We start from the raw sequence: 18,065 nt of genomic DNA, 5'->3' as shown, positions 1-18,065 counted from the left end.
CGTGTTTTTAAATTCAGAGTCTTCTTTTTCTTCCTACACGTCAAAGGACATTTAACAACCCTGTCTGTTTCATCAGTGTTTGAACCCCAATACAGATGCCACAGTGACTTCTTTCTACTCACCCCTCCCCTCCTTGCTCACAGGTTTTGACCTAGTGAAATGTGAGGACCCGGGGACCCCTAACTATGGCTATAGGATCCGGGATGAAGGCCACTTCACCGACACGGTCATCCTGTACAGCTGTAACCCGGGCTACGCTATGCACGGCGGGGGCACTTTGACCTGTCTGAGTGGAGACCGGAGAGTGTGGGACAGGCCACTACCTTCCTGTGTAGGTGAGTTGCCTGCAAGTGCGTGCTGGGGGCAGGAAGCCCAGGGTCTTCCGACTTGATTCTCCCAGCACAGGAAGACTTCTATTGCTCTTTCTCCAGTGTGGGTTTAATCCTAATATTTGCGAGAGGCTTTCCTGGTGGCTCAGTGATAAAGAATCCATCTCCCTGCCCATGTAGGAGACCCAGGTTCAGTCCCTGGCTCAGGAAGATCCCCTGGAGGAGGGCATGGCAACCCACTCCAGCATTCTTGCCTGGAGAACCCCATGGACAGAGGAGTCTGGTGGGCTACAGTCCATGGGTCACAAAAAGTGGGACACAACTGAGCCTAAGTGACTAAACAGCAAAAACAATATTGTGAGTGTGTGTGTGTGTGAGTGCATGTGTGTAGGTAGGAAAAACACATCTCCTAGTACTGTTTTATTGAGAAGTAATATTAGATACTATATATAGAAGAAGTAGTAGTAGCATATATAGAAGCATATATAGAATTATATAGAGAGGTATTATTACTTCTTCTATATACAGAATTATTATTAGATACTTCTTCTGTACACAGAAATATCACCAGATTTATAACATGGCCTTTCACTGCTGTTTCACTCTCTTGACTTTGCACAGAGGATACCAACTGGGGAACAAGTAAATTTAGAAAAGCAGTGACAGGAACAGCGAGATACTGTGATTGTTTTCCTGTGATGCAACACGAATGTGATGGTTTGGGCTTTTCAAGGTGGTTAAAGTGAAGCCTGTAAGGCCTGGAGTAAACTTATCCATTTTTTGAATCCATTGCAGCGGAATGTGGGGGGCGGATCCACGCTGCCACTTCAGGACGCATCCTGTCTCCGGGATACCCCGCTCCCTATGACAACAACCTCCACTGCACCTGGGTGGTAGAGGCAGACCCGGGGAAGACCATCAGGTACTCAGTTTATTGGGTTTCAGTGATTTGAGAATCAAAGCATGTCTCCTGTTCTTATAGTGAAGACAGTAGTACGTCTCTTATTATCCATGATTAGATTTAAGTTTCTGAGTCAAAGGAAAAAATGTAAACACATGGCCAAATTTTTCATTGTCTTGCATGCTCACTTTGGTATTCCTTTGAAAACTTGTGTTAAGGCATCCAAAGTAAAGATAAAAAGAAATTAAGTACATCAGCTAGCTTTGGCTACATAACAAGTGGCCCCCCAAAATTTAGTCACTGCAAACAATGACTTACGTGCTCATGACTTTCTGAGTTGCTGGGCAGTTCTGGTTGGTTGGGGTGAGTGGTCTAGGAGGGCCTCATGCAGGTGTGGGGACCTTAGCTGGATGATTAAAGGTGGGGGTCTCTCTGCATCAGGTTCTGTTCCTTTAGGAAACTAGTGATGATGGAATTTTCCTAGAAGAAAAACATGGAGGCTTTTCAAACTTCTGTTTGCATCACATTTGCTAATGTTCCATCTGCCAAAACACATCTCGGGGGAAAAAAAATGTTTGAAGAAATATATTCCACCCTTAATGGGAAAAGAATAGTCCTAAATGACGCTATTTTTAAATTAACAAGTAAACCAATGAAAAGTAATTTTTGAAAGTAAATCCTCCATGTGCCAAAAGGGTGTGTCAAAACCACAGTACAGTATGTAAAGCAAGAGGACATTTCAGTTAAAACTAAGTTGTTCTTTAACTGAAGAACATGTTGAGAACATGCATTCTGTAGTCATAGCCCTTAAAGACCCCTTTTTCCTCCCACCATCTCTCCTCTTTCGTTCTTTTGAATGTTAATTAAAATAAACAACAACTCTGTTCGGACTTCCCTGGTGGCTCAGTGGTAAAGAATCCGCCTGCCAATGAGTCACGGGTTTGACCCCTGATCTGGGAAGAGTCCACCTGCCTCAGAGCTCCTAAGCCCATGTGCCACAGCTACTGAGCCTGTGCTTTAGAGCCCCTGCTGAGCAACGAGAGGCCAACACAGTGAGAAGCCTGAGCACCACAGCTAGAGAGTAGCTCCCGCTCTGTGCAACCAGAGAGAAACCTCCTACAGCAATGAAGATCGAGCAGCGGCCACAAATAAACACTTATAAAAAAAGGAGAAGGAAAAAAAAAAAAAACACCCCTGAGCCAGTCTTAACCACTCCCTCCAATCCTCTTCCTGTTTTCTGTGTTATTACACTGACCAGAGTTTAAAAGAATCTGGTCATCAGCTCCTTTAAATATGAGAAATATCTGAAAGAGACATATGCAAAGCAGAAACCTCTTTATGGGGCAAGTGGGTATATGAAAACATTCAGGAACTAGTGGATTTTGTCCTTACTCACAAATGGTTTGCCCAGTAAACTTAGTAAACATATCCTCCTGCAACTTTAATAAGATGGGATGCTCAGGAGTGAGGGGGCCTGCTCATCCCATTTGGTGACACTCTGTTTTTCTTTGATGGCCTCCGTCCTCCTTGAAATTCACCAGACTTTCTTGACATTTGGTCACATCAACATCTTGGGAGTGAGTTAGACTCACATGGAACAAACTATTACCACTTTCAAACCCTCCAAAATAAATATCCTATCATGTACATGGAACAAGAGGAGAGATTTAGGTAATGTGAACGTTGCAAAAGTAACTCATTTAAATAATTCGTTTAAAAATGGAATTTAGATAATGTAAATGTTGCAAAAGTAACTCATTTAAATAATTCATTTAAAAATTTAAGTGTCCTTAGTTAAGAACAATGATTAATTAGGTAATTGTGCCATCTATTGAGGCACAAATAGGGCATGTTTGAATAAAAGAATTTGAATCTGTATTCTTCATAAAGGGCTCTGCAGATGTCTCAGTGGTAAACAATCTATCTGCCTGCCAATGTAGGAGACTCAGGTTCAGTCCCTGGGTTAGGAATATCCCCTGGAGGAGGAAATGGCAACCCATTCAGTATTTATGCCTGGGAAATTCCATGGACAAAGGAGCTGGCAGGCTACAATCCATGCGGCTGCAAAGAGTTGGATACAACTCAGTGACCCAACAACAAAACTCTTCATAAAAATCAGCAGTCACTTACCAGTGAACTATATAGAATTAAGTATTACTTCTTAACTTTAAATTCCTGAATGCTCGATCTAAATGATGTAAAAGCCGTTACACTGAATTTGATTGTGAAAAACCCTAGGAACCATCTGTGAGTCATGAAATGACTTTACATAAACAGGATATCTTTCCTCTTAGGCAGATTTCAAAATTTTCTACTTCCTTTTTTTATTTATTTTGATTTTAATTGGAGGCTAATTACTTTAAAATATTGTGGTGGTTTTTGCCATACATTCACACGAATCAGCCATGGGTGTACATGTGTTCCCCATCCTGACCCTCCCTCCCTCCTCCCTCCCCATCCCATCTCTCTGGGTCATCCCAGTGCACCAGCCATGGACACCCTATATCATGTATCGAACCTGGACTGGTGATCTATGTCATATATGATAATATACATGTTTCAATGCTATTCTCTCAAATCATTCCACCCTCGCCTTCTCCCACAGAGTCCAACAGTCTGTTCTTTACATCTTTGTCTCTTTTGCTGTCTTGGACATAGGGTCATCATTACCATCTTTCTAAATTCCATATATCTGCATTAATATACTGTATTGGTGTTTTTCTTTCTGACATAATTTGCTCTGTATAATAGGCTCCAGTTTCATCCACCTCATTAGAACTGATTCAAATGCATTCTTTTTAATAGCTGAGTAATATTCCATTGTGTATATGTACCATCACTTTCTTATCCATTCATCTGCTGATGGACATCTAGGTTGCTTCCATGTCCTGGCTATTGTAAACAGTGCTCCGATGAACATTGGGGTACATGTGTCTCTTTCAATTCTGGTTTCCTCAGTGTGTATGCCCAGCAGTGGGATTACTGGGTCAAAGGGCAGTTCTATTTCCAGGTTTTTAAGGAATCTCCACACTGTTCTCCATAGTGGCTGTACTAGTTTGCATTCCCACCAACAGTGTAAGAGGGTTCCCTTTTCTCCACAACCTCTTCAGCACTTATTGTTTGTAGACTTTTTGACAGCAGCCATTCTGACTGGCGTGAAATGGTACCTCATTGTGGTTTTGATTTGCTTTTCTCTGATAATGAGTGATGTTGAGCATCTTTTCATGTGTTTGTTAGCCATTTGTATGTCTTCTTTGGAGAAATGTCTGTTTAGCTCTCTGGCCCAATTTTTGATTGGGTCACTTATTTTTCTGAAATAGAGCTGCAGGAGTTGCTTGTATATTTTTGAGATTAATTCTTTGTCAGTTGCTTCATTTGCTATTATTTTCTCCCATTCTGAAGGCTGTCTTTTCACATTGCTTATAGTTTCTTTAGTTGTGCAAAAGCTTTTAAGTTTAATTAGGTCCCATTTGTTTATTTTTTGCTTTTATTTCCATTACTCTGGGAAGTGGGTCATAGAGAATCCTGCTGTGATTTATGTCAGAGAGTATTTTGCCTATGTTTTCCTCTAGGAGTTTTATAGTTTCTGGTCTTACATTTAGATCTTTAATCCATTTTGAGTTTATTTTTGTGTATGGTGTTAGAAAGTGTTCTAGTCTCATTCTTTTACAAGTGGTTGACCAGTTTTCCCAGTACCACTTGTTAAAGAGATTGTCTTTTCTCCATTGTATATTCTTGCCTCCTTTGTCAAAGATGAGGTATCCATAGGTGTGTGGATTTATCTCTGGGCTTTCTATTTGGCTCCATTGATCTGTGTTTCTGTCTTTGTGCCAGTACCATACTGTCTTGATGACTGTGGCTTTGTAGTATATTGATTTATGGATTCCTCCAGTTGATTCCTCCAGTTCCATTCTTCTTTCTCAAGATTGCTTTGGCTATTTGAGGTTTTTTGTAATTCCATACAAAATTGTGAAATTATTTTTTCTAATTCTCTGAAAAATATCATTGGTGGCTTGATAAGGATTGCATTGAATCTCTAGATTGCTTTGGGTAGTATACTCATTTTCACTATATTGATTCTTCCAATCCATGAACATGGTATATTTCTCCATCCATTTGTGTCATCTTTGATTTCTTTCATCAGTGTTTTATAGTTTTGAATATATAAGTCTTTTGCTTCTTTAGCTAGATTTATTCCTAAGTATTTTATTCTTTTCATTGCAATGGTGAATGGAATTCTTTCCTTTTTTAATATAATTTTATTTATTTTAATTGGAGGCTAATTACTTTACAATATTGTATTGGTTTTGCCATACATCAACATGGATCCACCATGGGTGTACACATGTTCCCCATCCTGAACCCCCTCCCACCTCCCTCCCCATACCATCCCTCTGATTTCTCTTTCTGTTTTCTCATTGTTAGTGTATAGGAATGCAAGGGATTTCTGTGTGTTAATTTTATATCCTGCAACTTTACTGTATTCATTGATTAACTCTAGTAATTTTCTGGTGGAGTCTTTAGGGTTTCCTATGTAGAAGATCATGTCATCTGCAAACAGTGAGAGTTTTACTTCTTCTTTTCCAATCTGGATTCTTTTTATTTCTTTTTCTGTTCTGATTGCTGTGGCCAAAACTTCCAAACTATGTTGAATAGTAGTGGTGAGAGTGAGCGTCCTTGTCTTATTCGTGATGTTAGAGGAAATGCTTTCAATTTTTCACCATTGAGGATAATGTTTGTTGTGGGTTTATCATATATGGCTTTTATTATGTTGAGGTATGTTCCTTGTATGCCTGATTTCTAGAGGGTTTTTATCATAAATCGATGTTGAATTTTGTAAAAGGCTTTCTCTGCATCTATTGAGATAATCATATGGTTTTTATCTTTTAATTTGTTAATGTGGTATATCACATTGATTGACTTGCAAATAGTGAAGAATACTTGCATCCCTGGGATAAAGCCCACTTGGTCATGATGTATGATCTTTTTAATGTGTTGTTGGATTCTGTTTGCTAGAATTTTGTTAAGGATTTTTACATCTATGTTCATCAGTGATATTGGCCTGTAGTTTTATTTTTTTGTGGCATCTTTGTCAGGTTTTGATATTAGGGTGATGGTGGCCTCATAGAACGAGTTTGGAAGTTTATCTTCCTCTGCAATTTTCTGGAAGAGTTTGAGTAGGATAAGTGTTAGTGCTTCTCTAAATTTTTGGTAGAATTAAGCTGTGAAGCCATCTTGTCCTGGGCTTTTGTTTATTGGAAGATTTCTGGTAATGGTTTCAATTTCCTTGCTTTTGATGGGTCTGTTAAGATTTTCTATTTCTTTCTGGTTCAGTTTTGGAAAGTTCTACTTTTCTAAGAATTTGTCTGTTTCTTCCAAGTTGTCCATTTTATTGGCATATAATTGCTGATAGTAGTCTCTTATGATCCTTTGTATTTCTGTGTTGTCTGTTGTGATTTCTCCGTTTTCATTTCTAATTTTGTTGATGTGATTCTTCTCCCTTTGTTTCTTGAAGAGTCTGGCTAATAGTTTGTCTATTTTATTTATCTTCTCAAAGAACCAGCTTTTGGCTTTGTTGATTTTTGCTATGGTCTCTTTTGTTTCTTTTGCATTTATTTCTGCCCTAATTTTTGTGATTTCTTTCCTTCTACTAACCCTGGGTTCTTCATTTCTTCCTTTTCTAGTTCTTTAGGTGTAGAGTTAGGTTATTTATTTTCTTTCTCTCCTGTTTCTTGAAGTATGCCTGTATTGCTATGAATCTTCCCCTTAGCACTGCTTTTATTGAATCCCATAGGTTTTGGGTTGTTGTTGTTTCATTTTCATTCATTTCTACGCATATTTTGATTTCTTTTGTGATTTGTTGGTTACTCAGAAGTGTGTTGTTTAACTTCCATATGTTTGTATTTTTAATAGTTTTTTCTTGTAGTTGACATCTAATCTTATCACACTGTGATCAGAAAAGATGCTTGAGATGATTTCAATTTTTTGAATTTACCAAGGTTAAATTTATGGAGAAGGTTCTGTGTGCACTTAAGAAAAAGATGAAATTTATTGTTTTAGGGTGAAATGTACTGTAGATATCAATTAGGTCTAACTGGTCCATTGTATCATTTATTTATTTTTTTTAATTTTATTTTATTTTTAAACTTTACATAATTGTATTAGTTTTGCCAAATATCAAAATGAATCCACCACAGGTATACATGTGTTCCTCATCCTGAACCCTCCTCCCTCCTCCCTCCCCATACCATCCCTCTGGGTCATCCCAGTGCTCTAGCCCCAAGCATCCAGTATCGTGCATCAAACCTGGACTGGCATCTCGTTTCATACATGATATTTTACATGTTTCAATGCCATTCTCCCAAATCTCATTGTATCATTTAAAGTTTGTGTTTCCTTGCTAATTTTCTGTTTAGTTGATCTATCCATAGGTGTGAGTGGGGTATTAAAGTCTCCCAGTATTATTGCATTACCATTAATTTCCCCTTTCATACTTGTTAGCATTTGCCTTACATATTTTGGTGCTCCTATGGTGGGTACATATATATTTATGATTGTTATATCTTCTTGGATTGATCCTTTGATCGTTATGTAGTGTCCTTCTTTGTCTCTTTTCATGGCCTTTATTTCAAAGTCTATTTTATCTGCCATGAGTATTGCTACTCCTGCTTTCTTTTGGTCTCCATTTGCATGAAATATCTTTTTCCAGCCCTTCACTTTCAGTCTGTATGAGTCCATAGGTTTGAGGTGAATCTCTTGTAGACAGCATATATAAGGTTCTTGTTTTTGTATCCATTCTACTTCTTAAACATCCTCTTGTGATTTGTTTCCCAAGAACCAGAAAAGAGCACTTATTCCCCTACATGCAAAGCAAGTAACAGACACTCTGCAGGTGAATCTAATACTTCATTAACATTTTAATAAGAAAAGAGATAAGAAATTAATAAAGAATAAGATGAAGTAATAAAAAATATACTTTTTTTAAAATCATGAACTGACTTTGTCATATAACCATTAGTGTTCTAGGAAAACAAAAATGTTGCCTACACCAATTTGTTGTTTGGTGAATTTTTTCTTCTTGTGCATATCTTTTAAGTTACTCAGTTTGTAAATGAATCTTTTTATTTAAGGCATAAAATCCTTCCTAATAAGGAAGTTAGGAAGCAAACATCAGCTCTTATAATTAATTTACTCTGTCAATGTCCAACTTTATCCCAAAATGTTTCTGGTGATTTTGGTTCATTAAGAAATTATGTACTACTTTTAGTATGGCAGTCTAGAAAATAACATACTTAAAAGTACATAATATATCATTTTAGATTTAAAATGGTACTGACACCAAGAAAAATTAGAGCTTGGTCTCAGCTTGGATATCTTGTCTAGTTTACCGAATCTTATTTATTTCATTGGTATCAGAGACAATATTATCTCAACTGTTTTCTTGAAAGTGAGGAATATGTCAGTCATGTAGATATGAATTCAGGGACTGATTTATGTATTAAAAATTCTTAATATGAATGGAATGCCTTACCATACATTCTATTATGGTTTGTTAAATGTCAATGTTTTTCACTCTTAAAGAATAAATAAGCAACAAAATCTCAGAAACCATGAAAGGCTTGGTTCAACATTTCATGCCAATTATTACTGTGTTTATTTTTATTTGGGGGGGGCAGAGTGGTTTCTGATGTATTTTGCTATCACTTTTTGTTCAAGATAATAGAAGACGTGAAAACAGTTATTGTTATAGGACACTTGGGTCTAAAAGACGTTTATAATTTTCACACGCATCCTATAAAGCAGTTTCCATAACTAAATTTAATTAAAAGTCTAATCATAAGACACTGCAGTAAATTTAGGCACTTGAAGAGTTATGTGTAAACATGTGCCTGAGACCCAGTACATTTCATTCTGAGCACAGCTGTCATTTATACAGTGTAGGTAGCAGCATTGTAAACACATCCCGCAAACAGCATCAAGATAGTGTTTTGCATAATCATATGTCTATATTGTTCCTTGGCTTTAATTGCTTTTTCACAAGTCTAATTGTCTGGAAAATTCACTTTGAGAATATTTCTGTTCTTTCTTACAAAATTGCATTTGGACATGTAGTTGTTGTTATCACTGTTGTTGTTCAGTCACTAAGTCATGTCCTACTCTTTGTGACCCCATGAACTACAGCACAACAAGCTCCTATGTCCTTCACTACCTCCCGGAGTTTGCGCAAATTCATGTCCATTGAATTTGTGATGCTATCTAACCATCTCATCCTCTGCTGCCCGCTTCTGTTGCCTTCAGTCTTTCCCAGCATCAGGGGATTCTATTAGAAATAGCTCATGCAGTATTGAAAACATTAGAGGCCTATCAAACATGCATTCTTTACCAGCTGAGCCACCGGGAAAGCTCCAGTGCGGGAGACCCAGGTCCAATCCCTGGGTCGGGAAGATCCCCTGGAGAAGGGAAATGGCAACCCACTCCAATATTCTTGCCTGGAGAATCCCATGGACAGAGGAGCCTGGTGGGCTTACAGTCCATGGAGTCACAAGAGCTGGACATGACTTAGCGACTAAACCACCACCACTAAACATGCATTAAGACTGTCAAAACTGCTCCTGTGCAAACTTTTAAAGAAAGCGCAATGTGGATTGTGGTTTGGCTGTGCTGGGCTATATAGAAATTAGGGGAAAGATCTGGTCTGTAGATCTAGGATAATTTTAAATTATTTTTGACCAACTTTCAAGATCCCTGTGAGACACAGACTCAGAAAATGATTCCACTTAACTGGACATTTTTCTCTGAGTTTGAGGTCAAGCTGTGGTAAATGTGCCGGGAGTATGAGTCACAAGTTTTTTGATGACATGACCGACAGGCTCGGGGACAGGAATCAAAACATCTCAAATGCTCCTTTTCTTTTAGGACCACAGTGGGATATCCCATTTATTTTTGTGGATAACATGAGGAAATAGCAGTCAAGAGAATTCCAGCCCTCCAAAGAAAAGAGAGCAGTAGCACTTCAAAGTCTGCCCCGTGTGTGAGGCTGGACCCCAGCACTCCTTAGCTGGAGCCAGGGAAGCAGCTTCAGGGTTTAGGGAACCAGACCAGCCACCTGCAGGGGGTGGGGGGCAGAACCCTGCAGGCACCTCTCATAGGTGCAAGATCCTGATACAAGCAATTGTAGTCACCTTGCTTCATGGAACTATGCCAGTGCCGCAATAAAAGGGTTCATTCACATTTAGTTACCTTTGCAGATGTGCCATGAAGGGTTTCATGAAGCACAGACTTCCTCTTAGCCCTTCAGTCTCAGTATAAACCACAGACACACCTGATCATGCCATGTACCTTCCAGTGCAGGATCACTCACCAGGCATCTGCGCTTAGTTCAAACACAGACAGCAAATCATGTCCTTGGATTTTTTCCTTGTCTCCCAGTAATCCCACTTGACACTACAAAAATGGATCATCAGAAAGGGAACTGGCCAATGAAAATGAAAGTGTAGGAAGAACTGAAAAGTGATTAACTCTGGAAGTGAAATTCTAATCACATATGAATGGGGTTTAGGAGAAATAGTTAATTGAGGTGTGGGGGATTGGCATGGCTGCTGTTCCAAAGACAAATGCCTCACAGAAACCCTCCAGACACACCTTCAGGATAACTATTATCATTTCCTCCAAGCCTCTTTACTCCTGATCTTTGTTAATGCTTGTCTTCCTCCAAATGGTGGAGGTTTTTATTTTCAATAATAATATGTTCTGCTCATCCTTATTTTTCACTCCCCAATCTCCAGTATTCTCCCAACTGAAAAAAAAACAGGTATTAATTTATTGATATATCTGTTCATAATAGGCTCTGAGAAAAAAACAATGAGCTGCACGTGAGCCAAAAACTTGTCAGCTCTCCCCTTGTTTGTGTGTTTTCTATCCGTGATGCCCGGTTCCTACTTCATGGGCTGTTACTCTGCTCTTACTCTAACCTTCTCCCTGCCCCGTCTCCCAAATCCACCCTTCACCCCCTCCTGCTCTCAGGCTGCTGCTGCTGCTGCTAAGTCGCTTCAGTCGTGTCCGACTCTATGCAACCCCATAGACGGCAGCTCACCAGGCTCCCCTGTCCCTGGGATTCTCCAGGCAAGAACACTGGAGTGGGTTGCCATTTTCTTCTCCAATTCATGAAAGTGAAAAGTGAAAGTGAAGTCGCTCAGTCGTGTCCGACTCTTAGCGACCCCATGGACTGCAGCCTACCAGGCTCCTCCATCCATGGGATTTTCCAGGCAAGAGTACTGGAGTGGGCTGCCATTGCCTTTTCCGTGCTCTCAGGCATGCCTTGGCTAATCGGCAGGTGTAAGCTCCTTAGACAGACAAAAACACCCTCTGGACTTGGTGTCTGGTCCCCTACGGGTTTGGCCCGATGACTCACGTGCACGTTATGCTCAGCACAGATGAAGCGTGCAGGAGTCTCTGATCCCAGCTTTGTCATCACGGCTTGCTTTCCACCTGTGCTCCTTGCAGTTTCTGACTGTTGCCCCACCTCTAAATTCTTCCCATCCTTGGGGACCGAGTTAAAAGGTCAACCAGAATTTTATTTTTATCATCTCATCTAAAAATAATCTGCTTTCTTCTCTGGACTCAGTGTCTGTCCCACCACCCCTTCCTTCTGAAGTAGGGCTGTCACTACACAGCAAAACATCCAGGCCAGCCTCTTAGTATCAGGGCTCCTCCCTCCCTTCCATGCCTGTGTGGCTGCACATCTCGGTAATTCCATGTCTGGAGCCCCCTTGTCCAGACCCCCATGATTCACTGGGCCTGTTATCCGACCATCCTGCCTGGCTTTCTCCCAACCACTGCTCCCACACTTAAGGAACCTGTTTTATTTTTTTAATTATAATATTAGTTTTATATGGTTGAAAAATAAATGTATAGACATCTTCAAAAGCATTTTAAAAAGGCATGCATTTCCCCCATATTGGACGTCATTGTTACCATGTTGACATATGTCTTATATGAACATTTAAAAATTTTATTTATTCTGTATTAGAGTATAGCCAATTAACAAAATGTGACAGTTTCATGTAAACAGCGAAGGGACTCAGCCATGCATATCAGTTTAGTTCAGCTCAGTTGCTCAGTTGTTTCTGACTCTTTGTGACCATGCATATACATGTATCCATTTTCCCCCAAACTCCCCTCCAATCCACCCTGCCTTACATGAACCTTTACATAAGCTACAGTATGGGTGACCACAATTAAATATTATTTCTCTTGCTGGTTGTTTACAAAATTTCTAATTTTCATCATTTCTAGTTTTCAATATTACATGTAATTATATGGCAAATAGCATCACAAGTAAAGCTTTGCTTCTATTGATAATTAACACCTTGGAATAAATTCTTAGAAACATTCTTTCTGGGTCAAATGATTGAATCATGTGTCTTAATACAAATAGCTCTAGCAAACAAAGCTGATCATATTACTTGCCAACTTTAAAAATATACATACTTTGCTCATTATGTGCAGAATAAACTCAAGTTCAGCTTCATGATATTCAAAGTTATTTATTTTCTCAATTTTTGAAATATTAGAAAACTGTGGCAGGAAGATAAAAAGCCTGGAAAGTAGTTTGCTATAATCCTAGATGCAAAAGATAACATCAGTTTAAAATTTGGTGTATAGTTGTGTAACTTCTTAAAGGAAACATATATATATATATATATATGTTTAATTGTTTAAACAATTAATTAATGTCTACTTGTTTAATTATTTTTAAAAAATAGTATCATACCTTAATATTATTCTGAAGATTTTCTTCAGTCAATAAACATGGTCAAAGTTTTATATCCTTACTTGTAATTCCACCTCATTCTATTTAGTCATGGAAGAAGATTCCATTGCCTGAATGCACCATAATTTATTTAAACTGTACCCTATTGGGATATTCAGATTGTTTTCAGCTTTTCACTGATATCAGCCATGCTAACATCTTCCCAGTATATCACCTCGAGGGTACTTCCTATGATGAATTTCTAAAGCTATACTTGCTGTTTATGCACATTTAAATCTTTATGGCCATTACCAAATTGCTTTTAAAAAGAGAAGATATGGCCTCCAATACCATATGAAAAAGGTGGAGTCTCCACATTCTCATGGAAACAGAATGAAGTGTCATTAACTTGGCCAATCTGGTAGAAAAGAAAATCTTTACATCATTTTACTTGTTGTAACTTTTGCATTTTCACACTCCTCGTGTGTTCATGAATGTATTTGTTTAGTCACTTTCTGTCTCATCCTCTTATTGGATTATCATTGCTATCTCTCTCTGCCTGACAAGACCCTTCCCAGGCAACTTGAACAGAATAAACATACCTGACACTTTGTTCATCCGGTGCTCTGTCCACATGTATTAAAGCTTGTGACACTGTGCATTGCAAAGTGTATTTTCTCTCTCTTTTCTTATTTTTTAAATTGTGAAAATATGATAACACCTTTACAGGAGACTTGGAAAGTTACAAACAGTTCCACTATATATTACAATTATTTTTAAGTAGATAATTAAGATCTTTAGTTGGAGTTTCATTACCAAAGTCTCAAAAATTAATGGAATGAATAGACAGAAAAGTAGAAAGATACAGTAGACCAGGAAAGCACAATGAACAAATTCAACATAACTAAGATTTACACAATTTTCACACAATAGCAGGATACAAATTCTGTTCAAGTTCCCATACACTATAAATCAGGAGACACTGTAACACATACAGGGACATAAAACAAGATGCAAAAATTTCCTGGTCTAAAGGCGTTGAAATCATAGAGTCTGTTCTTTTTATCTCTGTGGAATTATGTTAGAAATCAATATCAAAAGATATGTGAAAATCACCCACATATTTTCAAGTGCAATATGACATTTACTAGGAGAAATCCTTGACTTAACCATGAAAGCCTCAATAAAACAATGAGGGTGATTGCAGAGAATAAAGCATTTAAATGAGAAATTAATATCAAATATAGTTTTTGAAAAATCCAAGTGCTTGAAAATTAAATGTTCAGCAAAGTGTATTTTTTTCTTGAATGATTGTGTCTGAAATAAATAGTAGTTTCTTTAGGATGGTACTTTTTAAAATCAGGTTTTAAACTTTCCCTACCTAGTAGTATAATGTCTGCATATTGACTTTCATTATTTTTTAATGAAAAATGACCATTTCTTTATCTATATTAAACTGTTGTTATATCATTGTTGGACTTCCCTGGTGGCTCAGTAATAAAGAATCTGCCTGCCAGTACAGGAGACAGGGGTTCAATCCCTGGGTCAGGAACATGCCCTGGAGAAGGAAATGGCAGCCCACTCCAGTATTCTTGCCTGGAGAACTCCATGGACAGAGAAGCCTGATGGGCTACAGTCCATGGGGTCGCAAAGAGTCAGACATGACTGAGTTACTAAACAAGAACCACAATATCATTTGTGAATTTGCATGGTATTTCCCAAATGGCAAAACTTACAGCCCCAGGGTGGATCTTCATGTGTTTGTCTATGTCTTCTCATTAGCATGGATCGTAGGCACATAAGATTATCCCAATCACAACTGAACGGCTTATTTATCAAAACTCCCAGTGGAGCCAGCAATCAGATCAGAGCCCAGGGTGTGCTCTTTGAGCTCCATTCAGGCTCCATTCATTCTTAAGGATAATGGCTATCTTAACTTCAGAGGCGTTTTTGCCTTACTTTGAACTTTATGAAAATCGAGTACCCCAGTGTGTCTTGGTTTCCTCCACCGTACTTCCCATTGGTACAGGAAAATTATTCCATTGCATTAGTAGACCATGATTTATTCATTCATTCTGTGTGTTGATGGTGTTGTGTTGAGTGTGCTTTCGTGTATTGTGTGGTGATTGTGTGTGTGCTTTTCTCTGGGGCATGCACTGCACTCAGCTGTTGTAGGTGCTGCCAGATGATCTCCTGATGTGGCCACACCTCCGCACTCCCATCACAGTGTAGGTCCCTCCCAGGTACTTCTGCTTTCACTGTGCTTGGCCTTGATGGTCTTTCGTTTAAGTCATTCTAGCAGGTACATAGTTGTTTTAATTTGCTTTTCCCTGATGATTGATCATGGCCATCACTTTTTTATATTTATTGGTCTCTTGAGTATCCTCTTCTATGAATTTTCAGTTGAAGTCTTTTGTCCATCTCTTTTCATATGGGAATACCTGTCTTTTACTTATTGATTTGTATACAGTTTTTATACATCTGAATGCAACCTTTTGTTGGCTCTATATTCAGCAGCTATATTCTTATACTCTGGTCTATCTTTCTGGTTTCATAATGATGTCTTTTGTTAAAGACAAGTTTTCCATTTCAATGAATCAAATTCATTTTGGCTCATTTTTCTTTCATGGCTAGTGTGTTTATCTGTATTCAAATTGAGTTATATCAATTTTTATCTTAACATTTTTGTGTCCAGTTTAAGAAATCTTGCCTCTCCAAAATCATAAAAACATTATCTTAGGATTTTTGAAGAAGACTTATTTTATCTTCCACATTTACATGTCTTCATTCCATCTGGAATTAATTTTTGTGTATTATGAAGAAGACTCAAGGAATTTTTTTTTTGTCCACAGTGCAGTTCAATTGACCATTTGTTGATAAGCCAGTGTTTCTCCTTTAACTGCAGTGCAATCTTTTTCATGAACCAGATAGTTATATATATAAAACTGTCAACCTGGAATCTATATTCAAACTGCCTATCATCCCTTTACAAGAGTTCCAGTTTTGCAAGTTATTTTGGCTATTCCTTGCAGCTTGTGGGATCTTATTTTCCTGACCAAGGGCTGAACCCTGGCTATGGCAGTGAAAGCCTGGTGTCCTAACCACTAGACCACCAGGGGATGCCTATGTAATTACTGTGAACACACAAAATACTATTTGATGTATATTCACCAGGCATATATGACTCTTAGGAGAAACTAGTATCCAGCTAGGAACATAGTTTAATACAAACAAAGTAAATACATTATTTGGAGACACTGGAAATTGCACAGCACACCTCTTATAATTCTTTATGACTCATAAATCAAACAGGTAACACATCAGTAAGGTTAGAGAGGATTTGAACCATGCAATTACTGAACTTACTTAAAGGAGTTATACAGCCTTCAAGTAGAATTTGCACATTCTGTTCAAGTAAATATGAAATATGTACAGATATGATCACAAACTAGAAGAAAGCTAATCAATAAAAATCAATAAAACAAGAAAATCACTTTCTTCTATACTCCACATCCTGATCAAAATGTAATATAAATAGAGAAGTATAGTAAGAAAGTAACAAAATGCATTCTCCATTTTGAAAATAAAAGACACATGATTAACAGATTAATGTGAAATTTACAGCCCTAAATGCAAGTATTAGAAAAAGAAGATCACTTGAAGATCAGTAAGTTAAGCTTCCAGATAAGGGAATTTAGAACATAGTATCAAAATAAATTCAAAAAAGTAGAGTGGAAAAGCAGCAAACATAGTAAAATAAATTAATGGAAAAAACAATGTAGAGAATTACCAAAACCACAAACTGATTCTTGAAAAAAGTATCATTGAGTAGAAAAATAACAGACATATTCAGATAAATACAGGAAACCTAAATAACCAATATTAGAAATGGAATAGAAATACATTCCTACAATAGAAATTATTTTTACAACATTGAAGAAAATAATAGATTATATTATGTCAATATATTGGAAAAATCTTCCAGGCAAAAGAAAAAACTAGAAAAATGAGCTGATCCACTTAATAAGACTAAAATAACCTTCATATCAAAAACAAGAGCCAGAAATAAAAATTAAGAGCTGAACTCTAAAATTACTCCTATTTATATAGTAAGAAAAATGACCTGTCTGATCATCTAAACAGGTTTAGAAAAAGTAGTTTAATAGAATTGAATGCATTTTCATGATCAACAGCATAACTAGATAAAAACCTTCCTGGCATAGTGAGCAGCAGGAAATTTTTCTTAAAATGATAAGAGTATGTAATAAAATCTTTCCACAAGAATACAATACCATACACAAACGGTACTAAGAGACGCAGCATGCATCACAGCAGTGGCCAATCTGATGTGATGGGATCATTCAGTCTCGAGCCTCTTCTTCCCTCTCCCTAAGACCTATGATGGTCTCGTCTAGTCCCATGGTTAAAGCCATTTATTTGCTGAACACACAGGTTTACTCTTTCCTTCCAGATTTCCCTGCAAAGCTCCAGATTGGCATGAGCAGCCGGCTGCTCACTGTCCAGCGGGCATCCTGAATTCACAGGCCCAAACCAGAACGTCTGGTCTTCCCACGCCACGACCCCTGTACCTGCACCCTCCCCCGCTCAGCTGTGACTTCCCCATGGTTCTGGTTCCTTATGCACAAACCCTCAAGTGACCTCGCATCCTCTCTTCACCCCACAGGCCTCCCACAGCCGTGTTTCCCACCATCACACTGTGCCCAGAATCTGCCAGCCGCTCAATGTTCCCAGGCCCACTCCTCTAAGCAGCACACATCTGATTCTCGGTTCTGCCTTTCCCTAGAGAGCTTGTTGTCAACACAAGCACAGAGTAGATTTTTTTTTTTTTTTTCTAAATCACAGGTGGGGAGACTGCTTCACCACAAACACCACCCTGGTGGATCACCCAGGGTGAGAGCCAGAACCCGCAGAATAAGCTTCCAGGCCCTGGGCCTCACCCTTTCATTCCCCCATCCACCACCCACATATTTCTCTGGCCTTAGTGCCTCTTCCACAGGCCCTTTCTCTTCTCATTACACTGCCTGCCTGCATGGTCTCAAATGCTGAAGGTGTGCCCTCTGTA

At 38.4% G+C, this 18,065-nt stretch overlaps 1 protein-coding gene across 3 annotated transcripts in view; it reads left to right on the top strand.

The window, feature by feature from the left end:
• CSMD1 (CUB and Sushi multiple domains 1) overlaps positions 1 to 18,065 on the top strand; it is a 2,076,272-nt gene that overhangs the window by 1,758,333 nt on the left and 299,874 nt on the right. For all 3 annotated transcript variants that reach the window (XR_003509135.1, XM_027530260.1, XM_027530259.1), the window contains exons 24-25: positions 144 to 335; positions 1,125 to 1,251. Coding sequence is in view for 2 of the 3 variants with exons in the window: in XM_027530260.1 (XP_027386061.1) it covers positions 144 to 335; positions 1,125 to 1,251 (319 nt within the window). In the remaining variant the exon portion in view is untranslated. The remainder of the gene's footprint in view (positions 1 to 143; positions 336 to 1,124; positions 1,252 to 18,065) is intronic.

The sequence above is a fragment of the Bos indicus x Bos taurus genome, chromosome 27 (genome assembly GCF_003369695.1).
Source record: "Bos indicus x Bos taurus breed Angus x Brahman F1 hybrid chromosome 27, Bos_hybrid_MaternalHap_v2.0, whole genome shotgun sequence".
NCBI lineage: Eukaryota > Metazoa > Chordata > Mammalia > Artiodactyla > Bovidae > Bos > Bos indicus x Bos taurus.
Note: the sequence above shows the minus strand (reverse complement) of the source record. Positions and strands in the feature narration are given on the sequence as shown.